This window comes from Orbicella franksi, chromosome 7 (genome assembly GCF_964199315.1).
Source record: "Orbicella franksi chromosome 7, jaOrbFran1.1, whole genome shotgun sequence".
NCBI classification, from domain to species: Eukaryota; Metazoa; Cnidaria; class Anthozoa; order Scleractinia; family Merulinidae; genus Orbicella; species Orbicella franksi.
Window position 1 is genome coordinate 26480956 of NC_138151.1, and position 26754 is coordinate 26507709.

General features: G+C 39.2%; 1 protein-coding gene across 1 annotated transcript in view; it reads left to right on the top strand.

The window, feature by feature from the left end:
- Positions 1 to 814: 814 nt before the first annotated feature.
- The window catches only part of LOC145493695 (uncharacterized), a 38268-nt gene continuing 12328 nt past the window's right edge, over positions 815 to 26754 (top strand). Inside the window, exons 1-24 of the mRNA XM_081473164.1 lie at positions 815 to 1505; positions 1635 to 1765; positions 1880 to 1925; positions 4332 to 4360; positions 8173 to 8260; positions 9699 to 9781; positions 11415 to 11509; positions 11654 to 11753; positions 12875 to 12984; positions 15878 to 16001; positions 16234 to 16330; positions 16610 to 16665; positions 17467 to 17580; positions 18098 to 18157; positions 19555 to 19656; positions 20370 to 20496; positions 21054 to 21160; positions 21604 to 21816; positions 22272 to 22343; positions 22920 to 22971; positions 23064 to 23110; positions 23624 to 23742; positions 24245 to 24315; positions 24564 to 24637. Coding sequence (XP_081329290.1) covers positions 1445 to 1505; positions 1635 to 1765; positions 1880 to 1925; positions 4332 to 4360; positions 8173 to 8260; positions 9699 to 9781; positions 11415 to 11509; positions 11654 to 11753; positions 12875 to 12984; positions 15878 to 16001; positions 16234 to 16330; positions 16610 to 16665; positions 17467 to 17580; positions 18098 to 18157; positions 19555 to 19656; positions 20370 to 20496; positions 21054 to 21160; positions 21604 to 21816; positions 22272 to 22343; positions 22920 to 22971; positions 23064 to 23110; positions 23624 to 23742; positions 24245 to 24315; positions 24564 to 24637 — 2178 coding nt within the window. The 5' untranslated portion in view covers positions 815 to 1444. The remainder of the gene's footprint in view (positions 1506 to 1634; positions 1766 to 1879; positions 1926 to 4331; positions 4361 to 8172; positions 8261 to 9698; positions 9782 to 11414; positions 11510 to 11653; positions 11754 to 12874; positions 12985 to 15877; positions 16002 to 16233; positions 16331 to 16609; positions 16666 to 17466; positions 17581 to 18097; positions 18158 to 19554; positions 19657 to 20369; positions 20497 to 21053; positions 21161 to 21603; positions 21817 to 22271; positions 22344 to 22919; positions 22972 to 23063; positions 23111 to 23623; positions 23743 to 24244; positions 24316 to 24563; positions 24638 to 26754) is intronic.

A 26754-nucleotide genomic window follows, 5' to 3' on the forward strand; every position in this document is an offset into this window, starting at 1 on the left:
TGTTACATCCTGAGAAAAAAAAGAACATTTTTCAGTTTTTCGATCACCTGTTGTTTCGTTTCGGCTGGGTACAGCCATCGAAAAGAAACCCTCCTCTTTCATGCTTTTGCGAGGAGATGCAGAATGGTAACAAAGAGGAAATGCAACTTAGAAGCAATCAAGAGGTTCAGAAAAATACTCCAGATGCTGATTGTCGTCACAAATTGACCCGGGCACAAATTATGTAACTTGCTCGGCTAAACTAATAGTTCAGATATGGGGCGCCAGCTGAACAGTCCATCAGATATACTGCACCCGCGGTTACTCTCGACTAAAGTGATTCTAAAAAACTGATTTTTTTTCGGAGCAGTATAAGTCGATCGATTAGCTTACCTTGTTAAAAGGGATGGCTACATATGCAAATATTTTTCTTTTTTTTTTCTTCGACAAATTAGGTGTTTCCTAAAACACTGATCGGAAATTAAACCGAAACTAACTTGCGATTTGCTCATATTCTTAGAGATTTAGCACGTTTCAGAGAAGCTTAGGAACATGGCTACAATATAAGAAACACAATCGACCTTGGGACGTAGACCGGCTACAACGCACAGGAAGAGTACAGTATGGAAAACGTGTGTCTAAAAGACCCGTGTTCTTCTATGTAGTCTGACTTGCATTCCCTTTAGCTATTTCTGAAATGTTGTTGCCAAAGCTCTCTCTCTCTCTCTCTCTCTCTCTCTCTCTCTCTCTCTCTCTCTCTCTCTCTCTCTCTCTCTCTCTCTCTCTCTCTCTCTCTCTCTCTCTCTCTCTCTCTCTCTCTCTCTCTCTCTCTTCTTTAATCTTCACTGGAGTTCAACTCTTAGTGTCATAAATAAAAGCAAATTAGAACAGATGCCGGCGGATCTTTTGAGAAATTTGCTCCATGTGCAGTAGCGGTTCTTCCTATATTGCTAATAGCATTTTTGGAACGAGAACATTACCTTCTTCCGTAATCTAATATCGATTGTAAAACTGACGAACGTACAAAATCATAAATGTTCCCAGGTATATTCGATATTCAAAGTTGTCTATTTACTATTTCCGTCACTCGCTTCCCGCCCTCGTGTCGCAAAACCGGAAAAGATAGTGCTGTCAAAAAATCCCAACCAGCCAATCAGAATTCAACATTGAGTCACATGTAAAAACAGAACCAAACCATGCGAACATCCTGTCGAGCGGAAGCGATATGCGCGATCACACTGCTACTCTAGGTACACAGTGAGTAAGTTCTAAACATTTTCCTTCAGGAAACGGTCTTGAGGGCATGTCCTCGATAAAATTCCAGCGCAGTGGTGCAAGATTTCTCAATGATGCGTAGTTGTTCGGGGTGGTTTTGCCGCGCTGACCTTGTTTCGTCCGTGTTTTCACCTCAATCATCAAGACAGGAAACTTCACGTGAATTTCGTTCCATTCAATTCGCTACCTCATGGCTGCCGTAGACGATGAATCACTTTTGATGGAAGAGGAAAAACTGCAGCATAATTCAAGTACGGAACAATTGTTTAATTCAACATGGCTTCTTTGCGGTCTTCTCTATTATCCCACTTGGTTTGTACATCTGATTAATTTGTGAAAACGCTTGGTGCATGTGTGTTAAGTGAAGTTGTCGATTCTAGTCCACAGGCAGTTAAAAGTTCTAAAAGACAAGATTTCGGACTTGAGCAAAACAAACTATGAATTGGAAAGGGAGGTTCGCTTCTTCGATCAGCGTATTGGACTTCTTATTAACCACAAGAAGGCTGTGGAAGTAAGTTATCGCAATTAGACGTGTGTTTGTAATGGTATGGGTCTGTCACTGTCATTGAACGTTAGTCGTCGATTGTACCGCGCTTACTCGCGTTCTTTCGATTCTCTTCCGTAGGAATTGGCAGATTTTTCTATTGAAGGAGAGCGAACCTTGAAAGTCGGTAAGGCGATATTACATCTCTAATACACGTATGAATATTTTATTTTAATGGAATATTATTAAATGATTGTTTTGCGAGCGGAATCGTGACTCCTCGTGAACATTTGAGTGGAGTCCTTGTCTGCCAGCAGCCAATCCAGTACTAATCTTGCCTGTCGTGACCTTTGCCATAAGCTAATCATCCGCGGCAGTCGTGAAGGATTTTAAATTCTAAGCTTATGTCGCACATCCTTTAACAATTTTATCCTTAATGGTAATTGCTTGAAGAATGCAGTGAATTTCCTTTGCGCGCCCTACGACATCATGAACGGCTGAAAACCTTTGTAAATCAATTTGCTATGTGACGTTTCTTTCATACTGCGTTGATTTATGCTCTTTTATTAACAACTATCTACCCGTTAGACTATTTTTTGTTGGAATTTACCATGCAGAAATTTATATACTTTTTGTTTACTAGGAAATTTTTGAGGGAGTTCTTCTTTTAAATAAACACCTAGGCAAGTCGGCAGGGGTGTAGAGATGTGACCTCTTCAGTATCATAACAAATTCCTAGGTAATAGTCGTGGGAACTTGAATCAAACAACTGCAATACTTGTAAGAATTATAGAACATTTACCAGGTTATGCGTTTGATCCAATTTCTGATGTCTGCAACCCTTAAAATATTCCATGGGGTCACAGGACCTCTCTGCGTGAGGTGTGGTTATTACCCCTGCAGATTAGGGTAGCTTGGTTATAGACACTGCACAGGTGTGCAGCAGACAGGATAGGTTCTGCTTGAAGGAGCTAAGTAAACTCCCATGGCCATCAAACCAGATTTTCTTTCCCACACAATTTTGCAGTGCTTGTGTTGACAGTCAAGCAAATTGCAAATTTAATTCATGTAGTGTACATTAGCCCTGTGGGGATCATGTAACTCAGTCTTATAAAACAGTGTACTGAGAAATTTCAGTCAGTAGTTAGTTGTCTGTTTTGTATTTCAGTCTTTTCTCTCTTATGAAGTTGTTCCACCTCAAGAACACAACAATTCAAAACTGCTCGTTTTGACAAGTTCCAGTTTCAATTTGACAACATCCTGTTTACCTTTTTCATGTAGAAACTGAAGTAATATTGCTTCATTTGAGGAGAAGTAATAAGAGGAGGGAAGTAATTGTCAACTAAAATTAGTAAATAACATGTTGAGTTCACTTCGCTAAACTTGCAACTACGTGTATGCTTCAAAATTGAAAATGCAAACCACAACTTGCGGAGTAGTTTTGAATTTTAGGGGGGAAAATCCAGTTTGGTGGATAAAGTTGAAGATCACTTTTACATTTTGTGAGAAGAACTTAAACCTGGAGCAAAATCTTCTGCCCACCTCCGAGGATTATCCCCTGAATTGCCTCATCATCACAACATTTAGGATATGGGCTATACCTCTGGAGGTCCCCCTCCTAGCTCTCCAATTCCCTGGCCTTGGTTTCTAGTGTTGCCATAATTTTACTTGTTGTGTGGTACCAGAAAATATTGTTACCCAACTGCTGTACAGTTATTATGGGGTCACTTGAAATTCTGAAGGGGGTTGGTAGCAGGGAGGGGGGTGGGACAAGGATGTCCAAAACCAGCTAAACTGGAAATTCCATAGTATAGTAGTGAGCACAGGGTGTCAAACTACGTCGTACAGGGGGGGGCGGGCGGTCTCTGGCACGGTTCACGAACAGGAAAAATAGAGGATCATGGATTACAGATGTAAAAATTTAGTTTTTCCAAATCACGAAATAGGCAAATAAGATATTCTTTTTAATGACCTGTTCTTACACTAGAGAGAGTGTTTGAAGAAAGCAAAATTGTGAAAGGATGAGTCAAAGCTCCATATTGCAAAGTCACTCTTGACAAACGACTCTAACCATTTGGAGGGCTTGTGTCTCAAAATAACATAGAATAGAGTGGTGAAGTTACAAATATCAGTGAATAATTTAAGTTCTTCATGGGTCATGGAAAACCTTCAGGTCACAGATCACGAAGAATAATTTCCTAAATTTGCATTTCACAGAAAATAATATCAGCTAATCATGCATCACGAACGAGAATACCCTTGTTCAACCCTCATGAAGGAGTATGGATATTTGAGATTTGGAGCAACTGATTCCTTTCAGGTCATTGTCAATGATGAAACAACTGACACAGTTAGTTCCTGGGGATCAAGGCAATAAGTTCAACTTGCAGATTTAAGAGAACTACTTCAGTTGAAAATTATGGAAACAGAATTTTGGGAAACAACAATTTTAATCACATTTATAAATTTGGCAAATTGAATTAAAATTCTATAGGTTCATAAAGAAGATTTTGAAACCTGATTGGAAATTTTAACTCTTTTCCTTATCTTTTATCATTACCATTCTCAAGTAAATATATTTTTCTCCTTTCAGAGATAATAGACAATGACACACAGCAAGAGGTATGTTTAAATGTTTATTAATGTAGGGGCTGGGAGTGGTTACTCTATTTAAATAGATTTTTGGCTTTGGTCAGTCAAGGTTTCTTGTCAAATTAGTTAATTTGGTTTCTATAGTCTAGCCTGCGGAAAAAATACACACCCCCACGACGGATGGCAAGCATTTTTGACCCCCCCGCCTCTGACTGGATTTCCCAGACTGCTAGAACCACCGTCCTGCCTGTATTTCCAAGCTCAAGGACCCCCGCTCCTGCCCGGATTTCCATTCTTTTTTTTAAAGGCCCAAACTAGAAACAACAGGCAATAGAAAAGACGTAACATTTCATCCAAAAGATCCCTGTTTATTATAATTTAAAAGCTCGGTGAATTTTGCGGGTTAAATTTCAACATTTTTGAAATCGGATTATTCAAACGATCATGTTTAACGTTTGAGTGATCTGACACTCTCCTCGAAAACACCATTTGCCTTTTTCTGTACCACAACAAATGTACAAGATGAGAAATTCGTAAGTTTTAAAAATTATGTAAATGTAAGAAAAATTACTGCGAAAAAAGTCCTTAAGCTGATTGTAAATAAAAACTATAATTTCAGTTTTCGGTGACAAAACGGCTACATTGGCATGTGTTTACAAGATCGAGTTCCCATTGTTAGGACTGTTAATGTGACATTTACTTAAGCTTATTAAGAAAGCTTTTCAAACTAGACTAATTTTAAATTTCATTACCTTTGTGGGTCTGTAGGTCAACTGGAATTCTTGCCTTTCTTTCAAGCATTCAAGTTTTCATGCGTAATACCCATGTTCTGGTTTCCATAAACTTGTCTTTTACCATATCAGTCGTAAGGCACAGATAATAAAGCAGAAGCAGCCTAGATAAAACTTCTTAAAACTCCTGTAGATCCAACGAGGAATCTTCAATGTGAAATACTTAAAGAACTTAACAACGCCAAAGTATATATTATAAGTATGTTTGTTCGTAAACAAGTTCTGCTGTTGTGAAGTCATTTAGATTCCCAATGCTACAAGCAAATTCGTCACCACAATTTTACAGTTACACATCGTAAGAATTAAGAAAGAAATTATACGCAAATTGTGCATATGCATGTTAGCCAGCAAAACGAGTTCTTAGGTTGCCTGAATAAAACAGAAAAGTACAACTGACTCTCAGCCTAATCGTTTTTTCATCCCATTTTTGAGGATGTTACAAAGCACAGGCACAGGTGGCCTGGGTACCGTAAAAATGTTCCAGGCGTTGCGTGCTCAGTCGATGGTGTTTTATCCGGTCATAAAGCTGTTGTTATGGTAACCAGTCATGACGCCCCCAGGATATAACGCCCCTGACATGACGCCCCCCAACTACAAGACGTAATGCCCCCTAAAAGACATAACACCCCCAACATTAAGATATAATGCCCCCGATAGAAAGATAGTTACAAAACACCCGAGATCCAAACGAAAAACGATAAGCTTACGAACAATCAAAAATAATAAATATGTTTACATAAAAAATCAATTTTTTATATCTTCATTTTCTGTAGTTTACTCTATTCGGTTGTTTCATGTTGTTGTTCCATGCATGTTGCTTGTTTGTTGTTTTTTTTGGTTTTATACTGACTTATTGCATCGCTCAATCTGTTCCATTGTTTTGGGCGCCACTTTGGATCAAAACTTGGTCCTAGTCTTCGCACAGGTCAATATGAAAGAATGAGGCGTGTTGATGACGAAAATGATGAAAAGAAAAACAAAAAAAACATTAATCTACTTGAGAGACTTTGCAAATAAGCTAAAGTCTCATTAATTATGGTCTGAATCGTGAATAAACGTTCTATTGAAGTTATATCAAGATGCTGAACATACACGCATCAGATATAATCCAGCACTAACAATGTTTTATGTTCAATTTAATTTATCACTAAATGGACATATTAAACATACTAAATTATGCAGGATTTCGATCCGCTGTAGTTTGGTCGGTAATCATTAATTTTGGTCTCGTTCAGCGATTTTCATTGTTCACAATGGTGCAACCAAAAGGACGCTTTGTCAAATACAACCATTTTTTTTACTTAGGGTCGAAATTGCATCAGTTAAATCAATAAATTATAAATCTGGCCTTCACAAGCTTTAATTTCATGTGCGATACATGGCACATCATAGTAAAATGAACTGCATTGCAGAATCAATGATGACGATCGACAGCAACAACACGAGTCCTACATAACAACAAAGATGCTTTGTCAAGTGTGACCATTATTTTTACTTAGGGTTGAAATCACATCAGTTAAATCAATGAATTATAAATCTAGCCTGTATAAACTTCAATTTCATGTGCTATATAAGGTTTTTCATGGTAAAATCAACTCCATTCCACTTGATGAACCCTCTTGACAACAAGATACTTTTACTTTCACTCTTACTATTGAGGCAGTAAATATCGCACCATTTCCATCTATTAATTATAAATCTCTGTATCACAAGTTTTCATTCCATGTGCGAAACAAAACGTGCTGTTACACTGTAAAAATGAACTCCACCTCAACTCAGTGAATCAACTTTAATCATCGATCTATTTACAATGACAACATAGCAAGAAGGGCGCCTTGTCAAGTGTTACTTATATTTTACTGCCTTTCCAGCAACTGACAAGTAATACGCATTAAGTTCAAGAGAAGTTGTTTTCATTTAATGTTACCTTTGTTAAATCCTAAATCCTTACACACATTTCACTTAAGTTCTTAACTCAAGTTCAGGGGCGTTATATCTTAATGGTAGGGGGCATTATGTCTTGTAGTTGGGGGGCGTCATGTTGGGGGTGTTATATCTTGGGGGCGTCATGACCGTAAATCGTTATCCATTTATCGTGCTGGTTCTTCATGATTGAGGTAAGAACACTATAAACGGAAAGACTACAAGATTTCCCATGGCAAAGTGACCCCCAAGGAAGAAATTTTAGGTTCAGATCCCCCCCCCCTCACCCAGATTTTCCAAGCCATCAACCCCCCCCTCCCGTGAGAATTTCCAGTTTGCCATCTGTTGGGGGGCTGTGTATTTTTTCTGGAATAAGCCATTGGTAGCTGCCAATTCAGTGACAAACAACATTACTGGTCAACTGTGAATAGTGTGCTGGACTTGATTTCTGATAGCTGATGGTTTGAGCCTTGATCTTTACCCTCTTGTTTCCTTCAGTTGATACTTCATCTGAAATGGTTCTCTAAACTCTGATGTACATGTTTATCAAATGCAGAGGTCTTACTTACTCAGGGGGGAATATTTTAGCCTTAATTGTGTCCTTATAGTATAGACTGCATGCAGTGACATCTGAACAGAAAATATATTGGGCTGATTTTTTCCCAGTGTGGCTCCTAACAAGTTATTTGGCCACAGTGGATTTGTCAATATTCTAACATGGTTCCAAGATGTGCAGGACAAACGTCTGTATTTGTTGGTTTTTTCTTTGTATTCAAGTTTTTTGGTGGAATTGAGGGACAAAAGAAACTTAACATATCCATATCCTCCTGAAAGCGTCAGAGCCATGTTAGGATTTTGATACATCAAATGTAACATATTGGTCAGTCAATAAGAGATTTGTTATGTATGACCTATCATTTGGCCCAGTTGTTGGACTGGAAATATTTAGCATTCTCATTGTTTTTAAGTCATTTAATTTGAAATGAACACTGGCTGAGGAAGCTTGGAAACAATGCATGCTAGGAGATATCCAGTAACACTACCCCTAGCTGTACATGTCCACCCGTAGTTTTTTCCCGTAAAAGAAATCATCATTTTTCTTTAGTTATCTTTTCTATCATCATACAGAAATATGGAAATCTGTTTTTTCTCCTCCAAACGGAGGCTAACTACCTAGCACAGCTGACAAGGATTGTTTCGCTAGCAGAGATTGATGGTGAGTGAGTCTTTTGATTTGATAGCAGTTACTGGTCAACAGATTTGACTCCGAACTAGACAACTGCATTTTTTAGCAGATGTTATGCATCTATCAATGTTAAGCCTGAAGCATGGGGTTTGTGGGGCACTTGACCCTTCAGAAGAATTTTTGGCCCAAATCCCCACTGTAGGGCCCAAAAAAATGTGTAAAATCAGATTTAATTTCCCCACCTTAGCAAGGCACTGTAGCGTGTTGCCCGGCAGGTGTCTATTCATTTCAAGAGAGGTATGCACTGTAAGTTCTTGGTGTCAATGGATGGAAAATATTTGAATTCCAATTCTTGATTGTCTGACAAAAAGTGAGGCTATAAACTGAAAATCCATGCCATCTCTACAAAGTGAGGAATTGCATCAATTTTTATTGAAAGTGAGTAGTAAGAGGTAGTTGTTTATTTATTGAAAACAAGTGCTTACCTCCAAAACACCCTATTTCAAGATATCTCAACTGAGCTCATGTGATGATGTGATTAAGTGTCATTCCTCCTTGCAAAAAAATCAACCGTCCCCACTCCGGTATCCAGACTCGCAGTCAAATTCCAGTGGCTGGGGATGGCAATTGAAGTCAAATACCCCACATATGTCTGGGTTCCCCCGCCTAATTGGGCTTAACATTGGTAAGGTTAGGTAAAATCCTAATTTAGACAAGGTATTTCCTTCAGGACTTAACAATATTATATTAAATTAATCTAACTACCTAACTAATAAATCACTAATAACTACTGCAATAAGAGAAATGATAAAAAAAAAAACCTGCTTTACAAGGAAGCCCTGTATAAAAGCAAAATAAAACTTACATAAGATTACCATCAAAATCATAATTCTTCAACTTAGATTTAAATTCATCAAGAGAGGGTGACTGACGAATATCCAAGGGTAAACTATTCCACAGTACAGCTCCGCTGTAGGACAGACTCCTTTTACAATAATTAGTGCAGGGCTGTGGAATGGCAAGCGAACAGTCACTATCTCTTAAGTTATAGGTTAAGATATCGGAACGGAAGACAAAGTGCAAACTAAGATAGTCCGGAACCATATTATTGATATTGATAGACGCATTAGTTGACTAGCACTTTGAAAGGATTCTACTTCAAGTAACAAGCCACTGGGAGAATTCCATTGACCTTCCCCAGTTGACATATCCAGCAAGAGTGACTACAAGTCAACATACCTGGAGAATATAACAGAGGGAAAGGCAGGGAAAGTTCTTCCCCGGAACAAAATTGCCACAGGACAGTGAAAAAAGCAACACTTTCATCCAAACCTAACTTGTGCTTGGAACAGTCGAGTAGTGTTAAGAGGACAGCTTGCTAGCTGGCCAAGAAGGAACTCTCTCACTTGGTTTAAAGGATGTTTGACTCAAAAGGGTGTTTGACTGTAATATTGTGTTTTGTATTTAGATCTATTACAGCCTGTCTTATTCTCATTATATGGCAATCAGTATGAGCTTAGAGAAGAACATCTATTACTCACTTTGTTCCAGGTAAACTTTTCTCTGTGCTTTTATAGTAGAATTTGACTACTAGTGTTAATACTAATTGATACAAATGCAATCTGATTGGCTGATGAGCTGTTGCACACTATCAGCTGTTAGTGCACACTGGCTGGAGGTCATCTACTGTCGGGAGCATTTTCTCATTTCTTCAAAGTGTCCAAGTATGATTGAGAAATATTAGTGGACAAAATGATTTTAAGATAAACAAATTTAATTCCTCGAAGGCTAAAAGAACAACATTCACCATTATGCATAAATAAATGTTAAAGTTTTTGATGAAAATGAAACAAAAATGAACTGATGACTGATGATCCTGCATGCACAACTACAATTTAAAATGATGGTGTTACAATTTTGGTTAAGGTGGCTCGTACCAGTTTTCAGGTTTTTGATGGTTCATACCTTTGTAAGAATAGAGCAAAAAGGCAGACCAGGGCCACTGTAATATTTTTGTAGGTTTGGATTATATAATTTATACCTGACCTAAAACAGCTGTTATTTTATCGTCACCAGTTACCATGGCAAAATTCCAAGGGGATTTTCCAGACCTGGTTTTTCGCTTATATCACTAATAACTAAAACATTAACCCAGTGACCCCGAGTTTTTTTTTAGCCAATAGCTTTTAGCATCTGAAAATGAAAATGCACAACAATTTTAAAGTAATTTTACGGAGCCGATTTCTTATAAACTTGGAAAAACAACAATATGCACAAAGTGCAAATTTCTTTCAGTAGAATTTTTAAATTTTTTCTGACATTTCTTCTCAATAATAATATTATATTAATACAATAAAAAGAAGGGATCACTGGGCTTGTTTTCATGTAAAAGCCTTCGCAAGTTCAGTTATTCCCACGCATGTAGCAACGCATTCAAAAATCCAGACTTTATAAGATCAGCTGTTTTGACTACTGCTGACTGCTTTATGTGCCCATGCGGGAGAGCGGGCTCCGAACAGGCGTTTTGTTTTGTTTGCTGCTAAAACATCATTTACAGTTGTAGTTGTCATTAAAGACAACCTCCTGGGCTTACTCTGTAGGATTTTTACACAAATTCTGAGTAGATTTCCTATGTTTTGCAAGTCCTTTACACGTTCCCAGTGGCTGTCACGATCAATCAAGTTGTCTTTGAAATTTGGGAAACATGGAATTCCCGAAACAATTTTTCTTAAATACACAGAATTGACTAAAGTTGTTCTAGCAGGTGAAGCCTCCTTTATATACGAATTTCGTTTCCAACAGTACAAAGGTGACCTTACTTGAAAAAAGCCGCACGCCACCATATTTGTTTTTGTCTTTCGAGTTTTAAATCTCGCGCCTCTATCGTACGTGTTACTCACGCATGACGCACGACGCACGATGGTGATCTACTGTCCGCACGAGAAAACTGGTACCAGCCACCTTAAGTGTTAACTTTAGTAATGTGCAGAAATATTAGTATTGGAAATCAGCAAAAGAAAATCTAATCAATTAACTATTTTAGAACAATGAACAGCATTACATTATTTGTGCTCAATTTTTGTAAGGTGATACTTGTAACTGATGAGGCTGAATGCCTCATAGAAGTCGAGAATGAATAGTGTCTTGATTGCGTGTTATGTTTGTTGCTTTTTCTTTTTTTCAGCTGGCTCTGAAATATGAGGTTAATGAGTCTGAGACATTTAACAGCCTCCTTCGAGCAAATACTGCCATCACAAGAATGATGACAACATACACAAGGTAATTTAAGTTTCTTTTGGACCCACTGTTATGACTACAAGTCAATCTTCTGAGTCTTGGAGCAATACATATGATTGAAAAGTCCACATTCAAGGGAATTATGTACATCAATAGGTTTTTTTTTTTCTACTATTGTTATTATAGAAGAGGGCCAGGTCAGGAATACCTTAAATCAACTCTTGGACCATGTATTGGTCATGTTGTTGACCGGGACAAGCTGGTACTTGAAATCAATCCTCTGAAGGTGAGAAATTCCACTCATTTCATAACAGGTAAAGGTTAATTCATCATCAGGCCAAACAGCCCATTCAGCCAGAGCTTTTACTGGTTTCTGTAGCATCAAGCGGCTAGGAGTATTTTTGAATGGGTTGGTAGTTCATTGCAGGGTTACCCTCAGCATTAAATTCACTGGTACCCATTTATACACCTGAGTAGTGAGAGGCACTGTGAGAGTAAAGTGTCTTGCCCAAGAATGCAACACATGCAATGACCCTGGCCAGGGTTTGAACCCAGACCACTCTACACAGAGTCCAGCATGCTAACTGGTAGGCTTCCACTTCATTTCATAATAAATGCCTTCCAATAATCTGTAGCTTTGAACCCTGACCAAGACTGTCGTGTTGAGTTCTGCCCATGATACTTTTCTCTGCGTTGACTGTATGCTAAGTAATTATGGGTACTAGTAGATTGCAGGAAAATGCCGAATGTATGCAGGGGTCACCTGTGATAGAATGTAGTTTTCCATCTGTTGAGGGGGGGGGGGGGGACAGGGCGGGTCAATTACTACTGACAACTCTCGTAAGGCATACGCCACTATAAGGTAGACATCTCTCTTTGATGGAGGACACAGTTGTCTCGCTGGTTCAGACTGAATTTCACCTGTTTCTCTGTTACTGAACTTTCTCTAAGGCAGACACCTCTCCTAAGGGCACAGCCCAGGATCTGCTCCCAAGGGAGAGTTTATTGTAGTACTACACTGTAGGGGGAGTTTAGGGGGATGGATGGAGGGAGGTAGGGACAGTGGCTTCATGACTAGTATGTTCAGCATTCTGGATAGAGATGTCTGGGTTCAAGAACTGAGCAAGGTTTGTTTGTTCTTACAATACCCTCTGTTCACTCACAGGTAAGAATTGGTACCAGCCAACTGGTAGAACAATCTAGCATCCCATTTCACGGAGGAGGGGTGGTAATACTCCAGTAGTTACTTCATGCTACAGAAACCTGAATAAAGTGATGGCACTGTGGAGCTACTTGGCTCCTGTAATTCTTGGGACTGAAGAGGATAAACTTCATTAACATCCACATGGACCACTTCCTTAATTAGCCACATTGAAGAAGCTCTAAGAAGTTTTCTTTTTACTTCAGGTTTTTGCTGAAATCTATGGTACATTGGCTGATTCCTCTGGACAGTTGACCATGGAGCGAGTATGTTTTAATGTTTTGCTATACTTTGAGATAATAATGATATGCAGGAGGTAAGGAACCTAGAGGAAAAAAACAGACAGGGAAGCATGAATGAACCTTGAATTAACACCCTTGTGATAGCCACATGGCAACTATGAACCCCCACCCTACCCCACCTCAGAAGCTTGGACCTCTTCACCCCAGGGAGATAGATCCAGTCTCACACGCCATTAATGAAAATTATTTTCTCAATAGGCCTTATCTTAGCTACACTGAAAGCAGCAAGTTAGGTTTCATCTCCCTCACAAGTGATCAGTGTGAAAGAACGGGAAGCAGTATTCCCTGACTGTGACAACTGGGCTACCACAAAGGATCTCTTCTCTTATCCCCTTTCCTTCTTGATGTAGCTTAGGGCATTCACAGTTCTCCTTCAGTTGTATCGATCCTGGGTTTTGAGTTTCATTTTGTTCTACTGCGATCCTATCTGCTACAGTTTTTGTTCAGCAGACCTCCTCCAGTTGTTTTTAGGCCTTCCATGTTTTTGTTCTCTTGCGAGTTCCAGAAGAGGGCCTGCCTGGTAACATTAGCATGTTGTTTTCCTAGTGTAGGGCCAATCCATTTCCACTTCTTTCTTCTTATTTGAGTTAGCATCCTAATCTGTTGGACCCTCCCAGCCTCAAACACAGTCATACTGTTCAATGTCCCAAGCTTAGTGATAGTCCTGGATATGAGCAGTGGTTTTGACCTTGCAGCATCCATGTTGTGGGGTTGACTGCACGATGTCATTTCAGTTCCATGTTGGTTGTCTCCTCTTTGACCTGAGACTGGTTGAATAGTATGAATTCCTGTGCATGTTTCTGTAACCAAAAGAGTTTTATTAGAGTAGGCGGTTTGCCTTTGTGGAGGCATGGTGTCCTCATGGTTAGTGTGCTCATCTCCAGAGCGAATGGTCCGGGTTCGAGCCCTGGCCAGAGACATTGCGTTGTGTTCTTGACTTAACTCTCACATTGCCTCTCTCCACCCAGTTATATAAATGGGTACCGGCAAACTTAATGCTGGGGGTAACACTGCGATGGACTAGCATCCCATCCAGGGAGGAGTAGAAATACTCCTAATCACTTCCTGTTACAGAAACTTTGATACGTTTTGGCCTGATGGGTCACTTGGCTCACATGCAGACTTTACCTAAGGCAGCGGTCTACTTCTCAACCTCCACCTTGGGGTCCAGAGTTTTTCTGTCAGGGTTTCCTTCCCTTAGCCACTGTGATCCTGTTATTTGAAGGTGCCAGACACTCCTCTTTTGCTGTCATTGCTTCGCTGCATTTTAAGAAAAACTGTACATAATTGCACTGTTTACCAGGGTAACAGTGAGGATGTGCAACACCTGACATGGTGGCAGAGAATGTTTGAGATGGTGGGCATTTGTCAGCATTAAGAGGGCTCACTTGGTGATCCCAGCACACCCAACCATAACCTTAATCACCCTTTAACCCCACCTCAATAAATGCCATCTAATATTTTTTCAACAGTGTCTTCCGTAACATAGGATTTTTGATTGACAATGGCTTTTATTCAAACCAATTTTTTGATGATTATATCTGAATATTCAGGCCATGGATGACTCTGGTGTGCAAGCCACAATACAAGAACATATCCTTTTTGCACTCATTTATGATATAGTTATCTGCTGAACATGTGCGAAATTCTTATTGGGAAATGTACTGCCTGCCTACCTGCCTGCAGCTGCCTGACTGACCGACTGACCGTTTGACCGACTGACCACTGACAAAGTAACCAACAGCCTTACTAACTAACTGCCTGTCTGACTTACTGACTACAGGGCTCGAAATTGCGACTCACTGGTCGCCAATGTGACCAAAAATTGAGCACTGGCAACTAAATTTTCAGAACTGGTCGCCAGCTGGCGACTCGCGTTTTGTCTGATAACTAAATAAAACCACGACACAAGTTTTGTTTTTAAATCTTTATTTTAGGAAATCAATCGGATATGGTAGCTAGTATACAACTCACCTTTCCGTCCCCAGTAAAGTAATGTCTGAATATTACCAGATAATCGAAAAAATTGAGTGTATTTCAACACATCGATACTGCGTTCACGGCGCACCATATTGTTTCAGCGGCTTTATTCCGAAACTGGGATCGCAGGCGCACTTCAACACCATGTGCTTTTCATTTGCCGCGAAAATGGCGGCAGATACCAATCAGTTGAAGGAATTATGCGAGTCTTTGCGTGCGGGGAATGAAGATTCAAGCATGGTGTTGTTTGTCGGCAGCGAAAAGTGTCGAGGAAAGCAAGTCGAAAATAAAGAACAGCATTTCGAAGAAGTAGAAAGGGAAAATACACAAGGACCGTGTTTGTCTCGCAATGAAAACCACGGACTAGAAATGCTTTATACTTCGCTTCATTTAAAATGACTATGGAGACAACCATCACCTTCGGACCAGAGACATATCACCTGAGAACAACAGTAGCTTTCTGTAACTGTTGCTCATGTTGTTTTTAATAACTGTTTTCGCTCTTCAATTGTGACTTTTCTTGCATGTGAAGTAACGTATAAAATCTTGTTCCTGTGTAAGTTATATATAAAATAAGTTGGCGACCAAAATTTTTCCGTTATTTGCCAGCTGGCTCTCAAACGAAAAAGTTAATTTCGAGCCCTGGACTAACTGGCTCATTGCTTGCTCATAGACTGGCACAATGACTGAGTGACCAATTAGAATTGCAGTCTTGCTTGCTTTTTCTGCTTCATTGCTTGACTGACCGATTAACTGACTGACTGACAGATGGATGGATGGATGAAGTGACAGACTGATGTACTAATGTACGGACAGTGGGACGGATGGACAGAAATCTTAACAAACCCTTTTTGCTTACGGAGATAGTTCACACCACTCTTCGAAGTTAAAGGAGTAAACATGTAATTACATTTAGTCTCCTTAATATATTCCAAGCAGTATTCAGCTTCAGACAATGGCATTAGAATTTGTTTCTGCAATCACAAATTCACTCCATGAAGTGCCTTATGGTATCAGATGGCTGTGCAGTACTATTGTTTGTTTAGTCAAGGTGAGAATAAATAAAATTGGTGATCCTCTAATTTGCAATTAAATTACATGGTCTGCATCCCTTTAATGTAAAATGCTATGTTTTATGCTACATATATTTTGTTTTGAAATCAGAATTCCATGATGTTATCGTCACAAACAACACATTATGCATATCGGACAGACTATTGATTGTCACAGATGGGACAACTTGTTTCTAACTTTTTGTTATTTTTTTTTTCATTTTCTTGTAGGAGAAATATCCTGACGTTTCTGACACAAATATCACTTCCCTGATTGGTGGATTTTTTCTCCTGCGATTCTTAAATCCAGCAATAGTCACACCTCATGGTATGAGCCAATATTTAAGATTTTGAAATTATGCAATTTGATGGAGGCAGAAGGAATGGTCCCATCTGGGGGGAGTAGAAATACTCTAGTGGCTTAATGCTAAGCACACCAGAGAGAAGCACCAGGCTGATGCACTAGTGAGCTCAAACACTGACTTAACATACCTTTTAGTTAACTTCTGTGGTTTAAAACCCAACATGAGAGAGGTAGAAGTATTTTCTGGAGCAAAGCGAAATTATAAAACAGTGACTCATATACAGTGTTTTGTCTTTTCTGTAGCCTTTATGTTGGTCAGTAAACCTCCAAGCCAGTGTGCACGGAGAAATCTAACATTGGTAAGTCATCATGTCTTAAGGTTGATCTCCAAGTAAGTTCCTGTAGCCTGATTGAAGACACAACCTTGAGGAAGTTGCAAAAAATGTCCGTAAAATATTAGAACTTGGTGATAGTCATTCGAGCATGTGCATTTGTTTTCAGGCTTTATTTTTGCAACTGCCCAGATGGGGTAAATCAATGCAATGATCTTGAAATCAATCTACTAGAACCCATAACAGCTCAGTGTACAGTGCCAAGTTTGATTTGCTTTGTGATGATGGTCTGGATATCACAACAGACAACAGATTTGTCTGTGTTTTATAATGATGGGATCTAATAGCAACTTACTGAAGGTGGCTCAACATTAAATCTACACCCACCTAACCTGGGAAATGAATTAATGTAGTGAGAATGGGCCAGACTGCTAACATTGGGGACTACATAAATTAGGAGATGATCTCAGAAATTACATACCAGGGGGCCAAAGCAATAGCTTAAGAGCAAGAGAGAGAGAGCGACCCTGTATGCTAAGTACGACAGCCTAAAGAAGTGTGGATGTATGCCCCTTTCTTTCTTGGAAAAAGTTTATCTCTAAATGTGTCTAAATAAGATGAACCATTTGAAATTTTAAACTTGAGTGACAGAATTGAAGTTTCCTGTGATGAAAATGGGGTCTGAGATTTGAGGTGGGGAAGAGCTGTGTTCACATTGCACTCCCTCCTCTCCTAAATCTAGTCCTGTACATCCCTTACTCTCTTTGAAAAGTGGTGTTAGGCATCGAAAACCCTCCACTGATTATTTTTTTATTCTCTGCTTTACAGATAGCAAAACTGTTACAGAGCATGGCTAACCGACATGTAGTAAGAAGTCATTTCAAGGAAGAATATATGCAGCCTCTGCAGTCATTTGCAATGGCGCACGTTGATGATGTACAGGTGAGGGTATCCTGTCAAGTAGAAAGAAATATTTGTGGACATTCATGTCTGTTTGGGATTTGTAAGAGAACAGTTTCCAGAGAAAATTGAAGTTGCTTGCCTCATGCCTGCTATCTAACTACTATTTCTAGACCTGTGTAATTCATGAAGACATAGTTAACAGAGGGAAATGGTTATGAAACCTGGCAAACATCAAAGGAGTATACTAAACAAAGATGCCATTAGGTTTATGTTAGAAGGTCTGCGAACATGTACAATCTTTTGTTTTTGCACTCATACACTATGTACGAATTACTTAACCGAAACATTTCTATTGGTTAGTTCCTCAGTCAGAACTAAACAACTATTGTGTTTTGTGCACAGTCAAGGCCGAACAAACAAACAAAAACATACAACAAAGAACTCTTTTGGGTTTTGTAACCATTCCCCTCTGTTAGCTATTATTAAGAGTTCCAATTTCACAGGGACTGTTAAGATTTTGAATGAAAGTTATGCTGATTTTTTTTTTTTTTTTCAGAATTTTTTGACACACTTATTTAAATTTACTGAAATTAAAGATTTTTACGAAACTTTAGAGGTAAGTCTTCGTTCAATCTCTTGTTGTAGCGATGTAGTTACATACACTGTACAGCATTTATCTCCAAGAACTAGTATTAATCCTTTTCTTCCCCTTACCTTTTAGTAATGAATTCAACTAGATAGATAATGAGAATAAAGATGCTAATCACTAATTCAGTAAAAGGCCTTTATTTAGTTCCAAAATCTCCCAAATGAATAATAGAGAATGCATGAGGTAAATATGGATAATTTTCACTCTGATATTGAGACTAAGGCCCAATTCAGATGCCAAACCTTTCACGAGCCAAACCTAGCTAATACATTGAATCAAGTACATGAAAAGTTCAGCATCTGAATCAATTAAGAATGGCTATTTGAATTTGGAATGGCTCAGCCGTTCTCCCCGCCTAGCTCAGCAGGGAATTTCGGCTTTGGAACAGCTTTGATTCAGAATTCGAACTTTTCATGTGCCGAACCTAATGCATAACTCAATATAACGTATTTATACCAGCAGTTTTACGCTTTGTCTGAAAACGGCTGACATTTTGATGTGTTTTGGTTCAAACTAAATTAAGTTCAACGTCTGAATCAATAGACATACTTTTAATAATTTGGGTCGGTCCAAATTAGAAGTTTGGCTCATGAAAAGTTCAGCATCTGAACTGGGTCTAACTTATAAGTTACATGTAATTACATTAATTTTGTCATTTAACTCTATTATCAAGAGAAGTTTTCAGTGGAGTCTGGTAAAACCAAACCTAAGCCAAACATAAAAGCCAGTCACAATGTTATGTGAACAAAACAGTGAATGAATAAAAATGAGAACAGCATCTAGCTGGGGAATAATGTGTGTGACCAGGTTGCAGTAATTGTTTTGGTTTCGTATCTGGTTAGTAAGAGGTGATGGGTGTTTTTCAGACCAAAAACCAAGGCTGCCAACTTAATAAATATGGGTTATTGACCAAGTGTGAGGTCAAGATGGCTGGATATTGGCCAAGTGAGTTTTTGCAAGTTTGTGGACCGAGATAGAGTCAAGACCCATGAACACGCAAAAAAAGTATCAAGGCCAACATCCAGCTATCTTGTCCGACCAAGCTTGGTCACTAAAGGATTTATTATATGGAAAACAAAACACTTCCCTTTGGACAAAGCGAGTAATCCCGAGGCGGCAAGATAGCATTATCTTGCCTACTTGGGTAGCCAATCACAGTGCAGGATTCTTTCCATCACGCCCGCTCAAGGAGCTATCCATATAATAATTATAATTTAAGTCTTCCTCATACAGTAGCAATATCCACTCAAGCTTACAAGTCACTTGAAATGTTTTTATATGCTAGTTATTACTTGTGAATTATTATTACGTGACTGTTTAACCCAGTGTCATGTTCCTAATCTCATTGTCATTTTTATCTTTAGATTGAACAATATTTATCACTGTCAAAGGACATTAAAATTAAAATTACCCCAAATGAAATGTACAGAATTCATGAATTAATTATCAAGCATAAAGAAGAATTGGTGAGTTGATGTAGTCCACACTTGATGAGTTACTTGTATAATGGTAAAGATAAAGGTTTAATAATCATAATACTCATTCTTTAATGTACGTAACATGTATGTAAATCTGGTATCTACAGTGTTCTGCCAAAGTGGCATACACATAACACTATATTTTTTCCCTGAGGTGGGGGGAGGGGGGCGGGGCACTGTACAAAGTTTTAGACGGAGGGCTTCTCCCCGAGGTCCAACCCCTTAACCTTTTGTATAACTTTTATCAAAAAAAGGTAGCCCTTTCACATACCTCCTTAAGAATGCTGCATCCCTTTTGTAAACCCTTGGAGCAAAGTATAAACAATATCACAGGAGAACATCAAGCATTACCAGAGGAGATGCTAACCAAAAAAAATAGTATTGTTTACTCAGTTCACATTGAGGCGGTAGTCAAGATGAGAGATTTCCCTTCCCTTTCATAGACCACAACTTATGAAATTCCTACCCTTTTATTTATGTGAACCTGAAAAATGTACCCCTTTTATGTGAAGCCTGAAAAATGTACCCCTTTTTTAAGTGGAACCCCACGCCCCCCCCCCCCCTCTCCCCTCCCCATATCATTGTGGGGAGTACCCCTTCTGCCCAGGTATATTTCTTTTCCAGCTTGTTGTCTTATCTTTTTTATTCCAAAGGCAATTTACATGAATATGCATGTCGCTCACCATATTCCTACATTGCAGGCTCTTACTGAGGATGATCCTCTGCATATAATTTTGGATGAGTTAGGACCCCCTGGAAAACAGTTGAGTTACAGTATGAACGCTACAATTTGTTTGAGCCTCACTAACAGATGGGATCATAGTAAAGGTAGGCTGTGCCACTGCCTGTGTGTGTTGGTCTGCCTTTGTGTGTTTGTCTGCCTGTGTATGTTTGTCTGCCTGTGTGTGTTTGTCTGCCTGTGTGTGTTTGTCTGCCTATGTATGTTGGTCTGGCTGTGTGTGTTGGTCTGGCTGTGTGTGTTGGTCTGGCTGTGTGTGTTGGTCTGGCTGTGTGTGTTGGTCTGCCTGTGTGTGTTTGTCTGACTGTGTATGTTGGCCTGGCTTTGTCTGTTGGTCTGGCTGTGTGTGTTGGTCTGCCTGTGTGTGTTGGTCTGCCTGTGTGTGTTAGTCTGCTTGTGTGTGTTGGTCTGGCCGTGTGTGTTGTTCTGGCTGTGCGTGCATGCAGGACTTGTGAGGACTGGGGAGGAGCCAGATCGCTGTAAGATGGCTGTAAGGTTATGCATGGATATTTGTCAGTGGACATTATCTTTCTTTAATGAGGACAGTGGATTATTTTAGCTAAGTCATGTGATCCGAAGTTGCAGAGTGATTATGAGTAAAGATTACGCGTGATGATTTGTAAAGTTATGTTTTTGCCTTTCACAGTATTGAGGAGTGAATCTATTGAAATGTTAATGGTCCAGAGATTACCAGCAGAAGAGAAATCTACAAAAGAACAACTAAAAGCTCTATATGTCAAACTCTTGTCTTTGGTAAGTTGACACCGTTCTTTCAATTTCCAATTTTGAATTACTGAGTATTGAATTGTGTTATGCCTCTGTGCGTTATGCCTACTTGCGTTGTGCCCCCTTACGTTATGCCTACTTGCGTTATGCTTAGTTGCGTTACGCCTACTTGCGTTATGCTTAATTAGTTATGCCTCTGCGTTATGCCTACTTGCGTTATTCCTCTTTGCGTTATGACTGTTTGCAGAATCAGCTTGTTGCCATTCAGCTTTGGATTGATGTTTTCATGATTGCGATGATTTTATTTCAATTACTGAGAATTGAATTTTGTCAGAGATGTACTTCCATATTAAGTCAACAACACTATTTGATTTAAATATTTTTAGGGGGAAGGGTGGGGGCGGTTTGCTTTCTGCGGTTTAAAAAGATGAAGTAGACACTAATTATGCAGTTCACTGGATTTCTCCCAGGATGTCAAATTTATGGAGGAAAGATCCCTCGTTGGTGTTCTCAAAATAGCAAAGTCTAAAGCTGCTCCCGCTGAAGACGAAACAAGCGAAGCAATACACAGAAGAGAAAAAGCATCCAAACTTGCCGATTGTATTTTACACACGTACAAACACAATCGAGAAGAAAGCGATAAGCTTATAAAAGATCCTGATTTCTTACAGGAAGTGAAACAGGTATAGGTACCTACTTTAAGCGAGATTAACAATAATCATCGTCCAGCGGGTGATCGTCTTGTGCATGCGTATTTGAGTCATTGCTGCGTAGATTTGCCCTCGCGGTTTCGCTTTGAGTAGCTTTGCTGCTTTTTGTAACCGATGGCGACATGTATCTTATGATAAAAAAAAAATCGTTTTTTAATGTACAAGAGTACATTCAAATAGAGGGAAACGTGAAAATAACAACTCGTCAACCAAAGGTAGAAGAGCATCAAAGAAATAAGAAAGCGGAAATAAGCAAAGGTGATAAAGATTGGACGAGACTGATATGGAGTCGAAATGACCGACCAACTCGAAAATTTGGGCTACAGTTTTCAAGATGTCAGTGATGCACTTGCTTTATCTACGCGTTGACTATGAGATAATAAAATACGTACTTGAGGTTTCAACTCGTGTTTTGTTGTTTTTCACAGGAAGTTCAGCATAAAGTGCTGAAATATTTCCAACTGAAGCCCAAAGTCAACAGTCTTAGAAATGTTTATGAGGTTAGTGGGTGAACGACACTAAATGTTGTAGTCATAAAGTTTCGTTTTTGGACTAAGTCTGGTTGGACAACGTTAAAGTAACAAGCTGAAGCCCCGGCTCAAGTCGTTGTCACAAAATATCGACCATTCCAAAAACAACCTTTATATTTGGCTATTGTATTGTAAGAGTTTTGATTGATTCGGGTAGAGACCATTGGATATTAAGCCCTGGCCAAACGGACTCGCAAGTTTCCTCGCCAAAAAAAAAGTCATTTCAAAAAAGCCTTTTCAAGGCTACGGGCTAAATTGTAACCATTATGCACTCAACTTGGACGTCACTCAACTTGCGTTGACTTGGGTTGGGTGGCCAGAGGGACTCGCAAGTAGACCCAAGTTTTCTACTTGCGAGTCCGTTTAGGCAAGGCTTAATGCCCTTAATTACTGGTCTCGAAGGAAAAAGTTAGTGTTGTTCCCGAGAATCTCGATGTTTCCCTCGACTCCGTAACTGTAAAATAGTTCAAGGGCGTGTCAAGGCAGTGGTTTTACGACAGTCATTGAGAAAAACTACTTTTAATGTAAAACTGAATTGTTTTTTAGACTTTACTCAAGCAAGAGGCGTATCTGAAGGATCAACTAAGCGTCTACAAAGGTACGCTTTTATCAGTAATGGGTTGCTTTATCACTTAAGACATGAAAATTTAATCAAGAAGAACTAAAATCAAGGTTTCTTTCTTGTTACAGAATATTTGGTTGCAGTGAGAGCAAAAGCAGTCATGGGTTCATCAAAGGTGATTTAGCAATTCATGAGAGTTTCTTTTGTAGCATTATCGAAAATTAACTGAGCTTTCAAGTGAGGAAAACTTGAAAGACGAACAGAGCCACGTGAAAGTACTACTCGATAGCTTTCACTTGAGTGGTCACATACCAGGGTTTTATCCACAGATTTTAAAGTTACCCAATCTGCCTTGTAGAGCGCAGTAGACTGTTCTACATGAAAGTACTGCTCGATAGCGTTTATTTGAATGGCCAAGCCCTTGGGTTTCATCCAGAGATTTGAAAGTTAGAACTACCCTTTACAGCAGAGCAAAGAGTACCACATGGAAGTACTGCTCGATAGCTTTTGTTTGAATTGTCACACGCTAGGGTCTCATCCACAGATTTGAAAGTTAGAACCACCTTGAACAACGGCCACGCAATAAAGTCACTTTCACAAACTTTAAAAGGTAGAACTTTATGCTGTGTAAATAAACGTTTTCTGTTGGAATGATTTTGAACCGTGGTTTGTTTGCCATTCATTCCAGAGAGATGTAAAGTATGTCTCTGCCACAGAAACAACGCACACCAGCCCTGTCAACTTCAGTTACAGTCAGCTCGAAAAGGAAGGAGTGATGGTCGAAGGGCATAGATTTCCTGATAAAAGGTAAGCAAAGAACCATCTGAGGTCGCGACTGTTGTGTTGTTCAGAGGTGTTGCTAAGTAACACGAGTTATCTTCGGAGAGATTTTCGTATTATCCGACTGAGGACGAAGAGATTCGGGAAACGTGCGAGTGCTCCAATTAGCCACGAATATTTAAAACCGATTAATTTGAAAAACCGAGCCTGGTAACTAAAGAGCTTCTAAAAGTTAGTTAATTTTTTCAAATGTCAGTGTTTTTGGTTCAAACCCAAAAATATAGTACACTTTTGAAAAGCTGTGATTTAAGAGAACTTTGTATGGTTTGGAGGGACAGGTGTCATATTCGCACCCAGTCCCTTACTCGTTTAGAACATGGCTGATTAATAAGAGAATGATTTACGCTTTTTTGGACCATCAAGACAGCCCGGTCGACTAAAGTATACCGAGCACAAAATTTTACTCACTAGTAAACTGAAAAGCGTTTTATCAGAACAAACCGTTTATTCTAGTTTTCATCTTCAACAGAAAATCTGAATTAACAGTTACAATAGCCTCTTCACAGCCTGGTGTCTACCAAGTGTGTCTTCGCAGTACAGGTAAATGCTTATCGATTCTTGTATTATTTCCAGTACTACAAATCACCATCAGTTTAGAGGTAGTTCTCCAGTTTTCCAGCTCGTTTAATATATTGCCTTTTGTTGTACGTCTCAACATTGCATCGCAGCTGAACCCTTGATGCCATGTAGGTCTGTGTTGAATCACGTAAAAATACGGACTCGGGAATAAAAATTCACGAAGGTAACATTTCTTTTTTTGTTTTGTTTTGTTTTTTTGTTTTTTTCAGGTGACACTGGTGCAAATTGCGAGGTTCATTTAAATTTGGAAGAATTGTTGGAACTGCAACACAAACGAGAACCGGTTAGTTAAATCATTGATTTTTATTTTACTGTATATAGACTGACTATGGATGAAAAGCAATTGAAAGTCCCTGGGTACCTCAGCAGCGATTTGCTCGAAACGGCGACACTCCTTGCCTCCTTTACTTTTTGAAGGTTTTCGCGTAGTTACCATGGGTTACATTTTTCTCACACTAACCGCCAGTTTGCTTTTCCGCGTTCGTAAACAGATACACATTTTTCAATACCTGACGACAAGTGCGCATTTTACGTGTTTGCTCCCTGTTACGCTAATCTTGCGGTTCCCACTGGTTACATGTTTACGCGCGCTTGCCATCCGTGTTTCATGTTTTCCCGCGTTCGCCTCTGATTATGTTTGCCCGCGCATTTTGCCTCCGGTTCTGATTGGTTAATGCGTTTTTTGCGGTCGTAACTTACTTTGATTGGCTTACAAGAACCAGCAGGAAACTGCTATCTTGTGATAACAATGCGAATTTTCATTCTTTGTCCTTGTCAGAAGAGCAACTTGCGTTTGTGTACTTCATTCGAAGCCAGTGCATGTTTCTATCGGGTCGGCAAAAGCTGCCCCTTTATGCGTCTTAGACAACAGTTTGCGTCGCCGATTTCTAAATTAATGCGAGTTGAGTACGTTCGTGATGAAACTTGTGCGACTTTCTTGCCAGCTCGCCGTTTGGCATATTTTTGTTCGCTAAATTTACTTAGGACAGACCGTGCGTAGAAAAAAACGCTCTCTTTTAAACACTGCTTGTGCTAACAACAGTTGAAATTATTATTAGCAGGAATTGTTTTTGTGTATAGATAAAAAAAAAAGACAAAATGTTCGGATCATTTTCACTTAACTGCGACTCTATTATGGCAGCGAAGGTTTTTCAAGAGCATTTAAATCTCGCATTTTATTTGCGTTATTGTTCTCTGGCAAGACAATAACACAGGATTTTTTAAATGCTTTCAAGAGTTTAAACTGTTTTCTGTTTGTCTTTGTTCCGGCCCGTTGCCGTCTTTGTTCGCGTGCAATCTATCCTCATTGACTGTTTATTGACGTGTTTTGTGATAGAATCATAGGCACACAGTAGCGTGTATGCAAAGTTTCCTGGCGACAGCTTGTAAAAGGTTTTAGACGTTAAAAGGTCAAACTCTTTGTGCGTTTTAGACAATACTTCTTTTCACTGGAACCGTGAAAAGTCTTTTATAGGCTCACTAAATTATCTCCGCTTGGACTGTCCTTAAATAATGGCCCCTACATCTTAAATAAAGAGGCGGGTAAGACTTGAAAGATATTGCGTCGAGTGCGTTTATTTCGCGTGATTGCGTGCGAGCGTAGTTAAAAGAGCCTGGTTTTTCGCACGTGCAGCGCGAAAAAAAAATGTTAACCGTCTTCGATATTTACTAAATGGTGCATTTATAGCCTCGTGCGTCAGTAACCGCTCTTGAGACAAATCGGGTAATAGGCGAATTATCCAGAGACGGGTTCACATTTTCATGTTGTTGCTTTAGTCCAAAATGAGCTTACATGACTTAATATGCGTGGGCTCGTAGACTAAGAAATATTTAACGCACGCACGTGCTGCAAGTTAGGAAAACAACCTCAAATATCGACACGCATTTTTATGATACAATGTCATCGACGTTATTTTTATCGCAGGTGGCTTTTTGTGAGCGAAAATAAATTTGCTACTTTGAGATTTGTATTGACAGTTTCCATTGGACATTTCCGCACACATAGACTTTAACTACTTCCATACTTTAATTTTACTTTGGCCACACACGTTTGACAAGGATGTAATTTAATGGTATGATACTAATCACTGGATTCAGAACAGAGCTATGGACACGTTAAATACTTTACGATATTTTACGAGCTATTGCCTACATGACGAACTTCCTTCGTTTTCTTCCCGCTCGTCGCCAATTAATCAGAATTGTTGCGGAAATGTTCGGGTTTTGAACTGATATTAAGTGATTAAATGGCACTTTACAACCTTTTCAGTTCACTTTTACCTATTGCCTAAGCAGATGTCATGTATAATTTCTGGATATATCATTATGGTTATATACGGTAATTTTTTAACCCCCCAGTGTGCAAGATTGCAAAAAAAAGACCATTGCATTTTGAAAAAT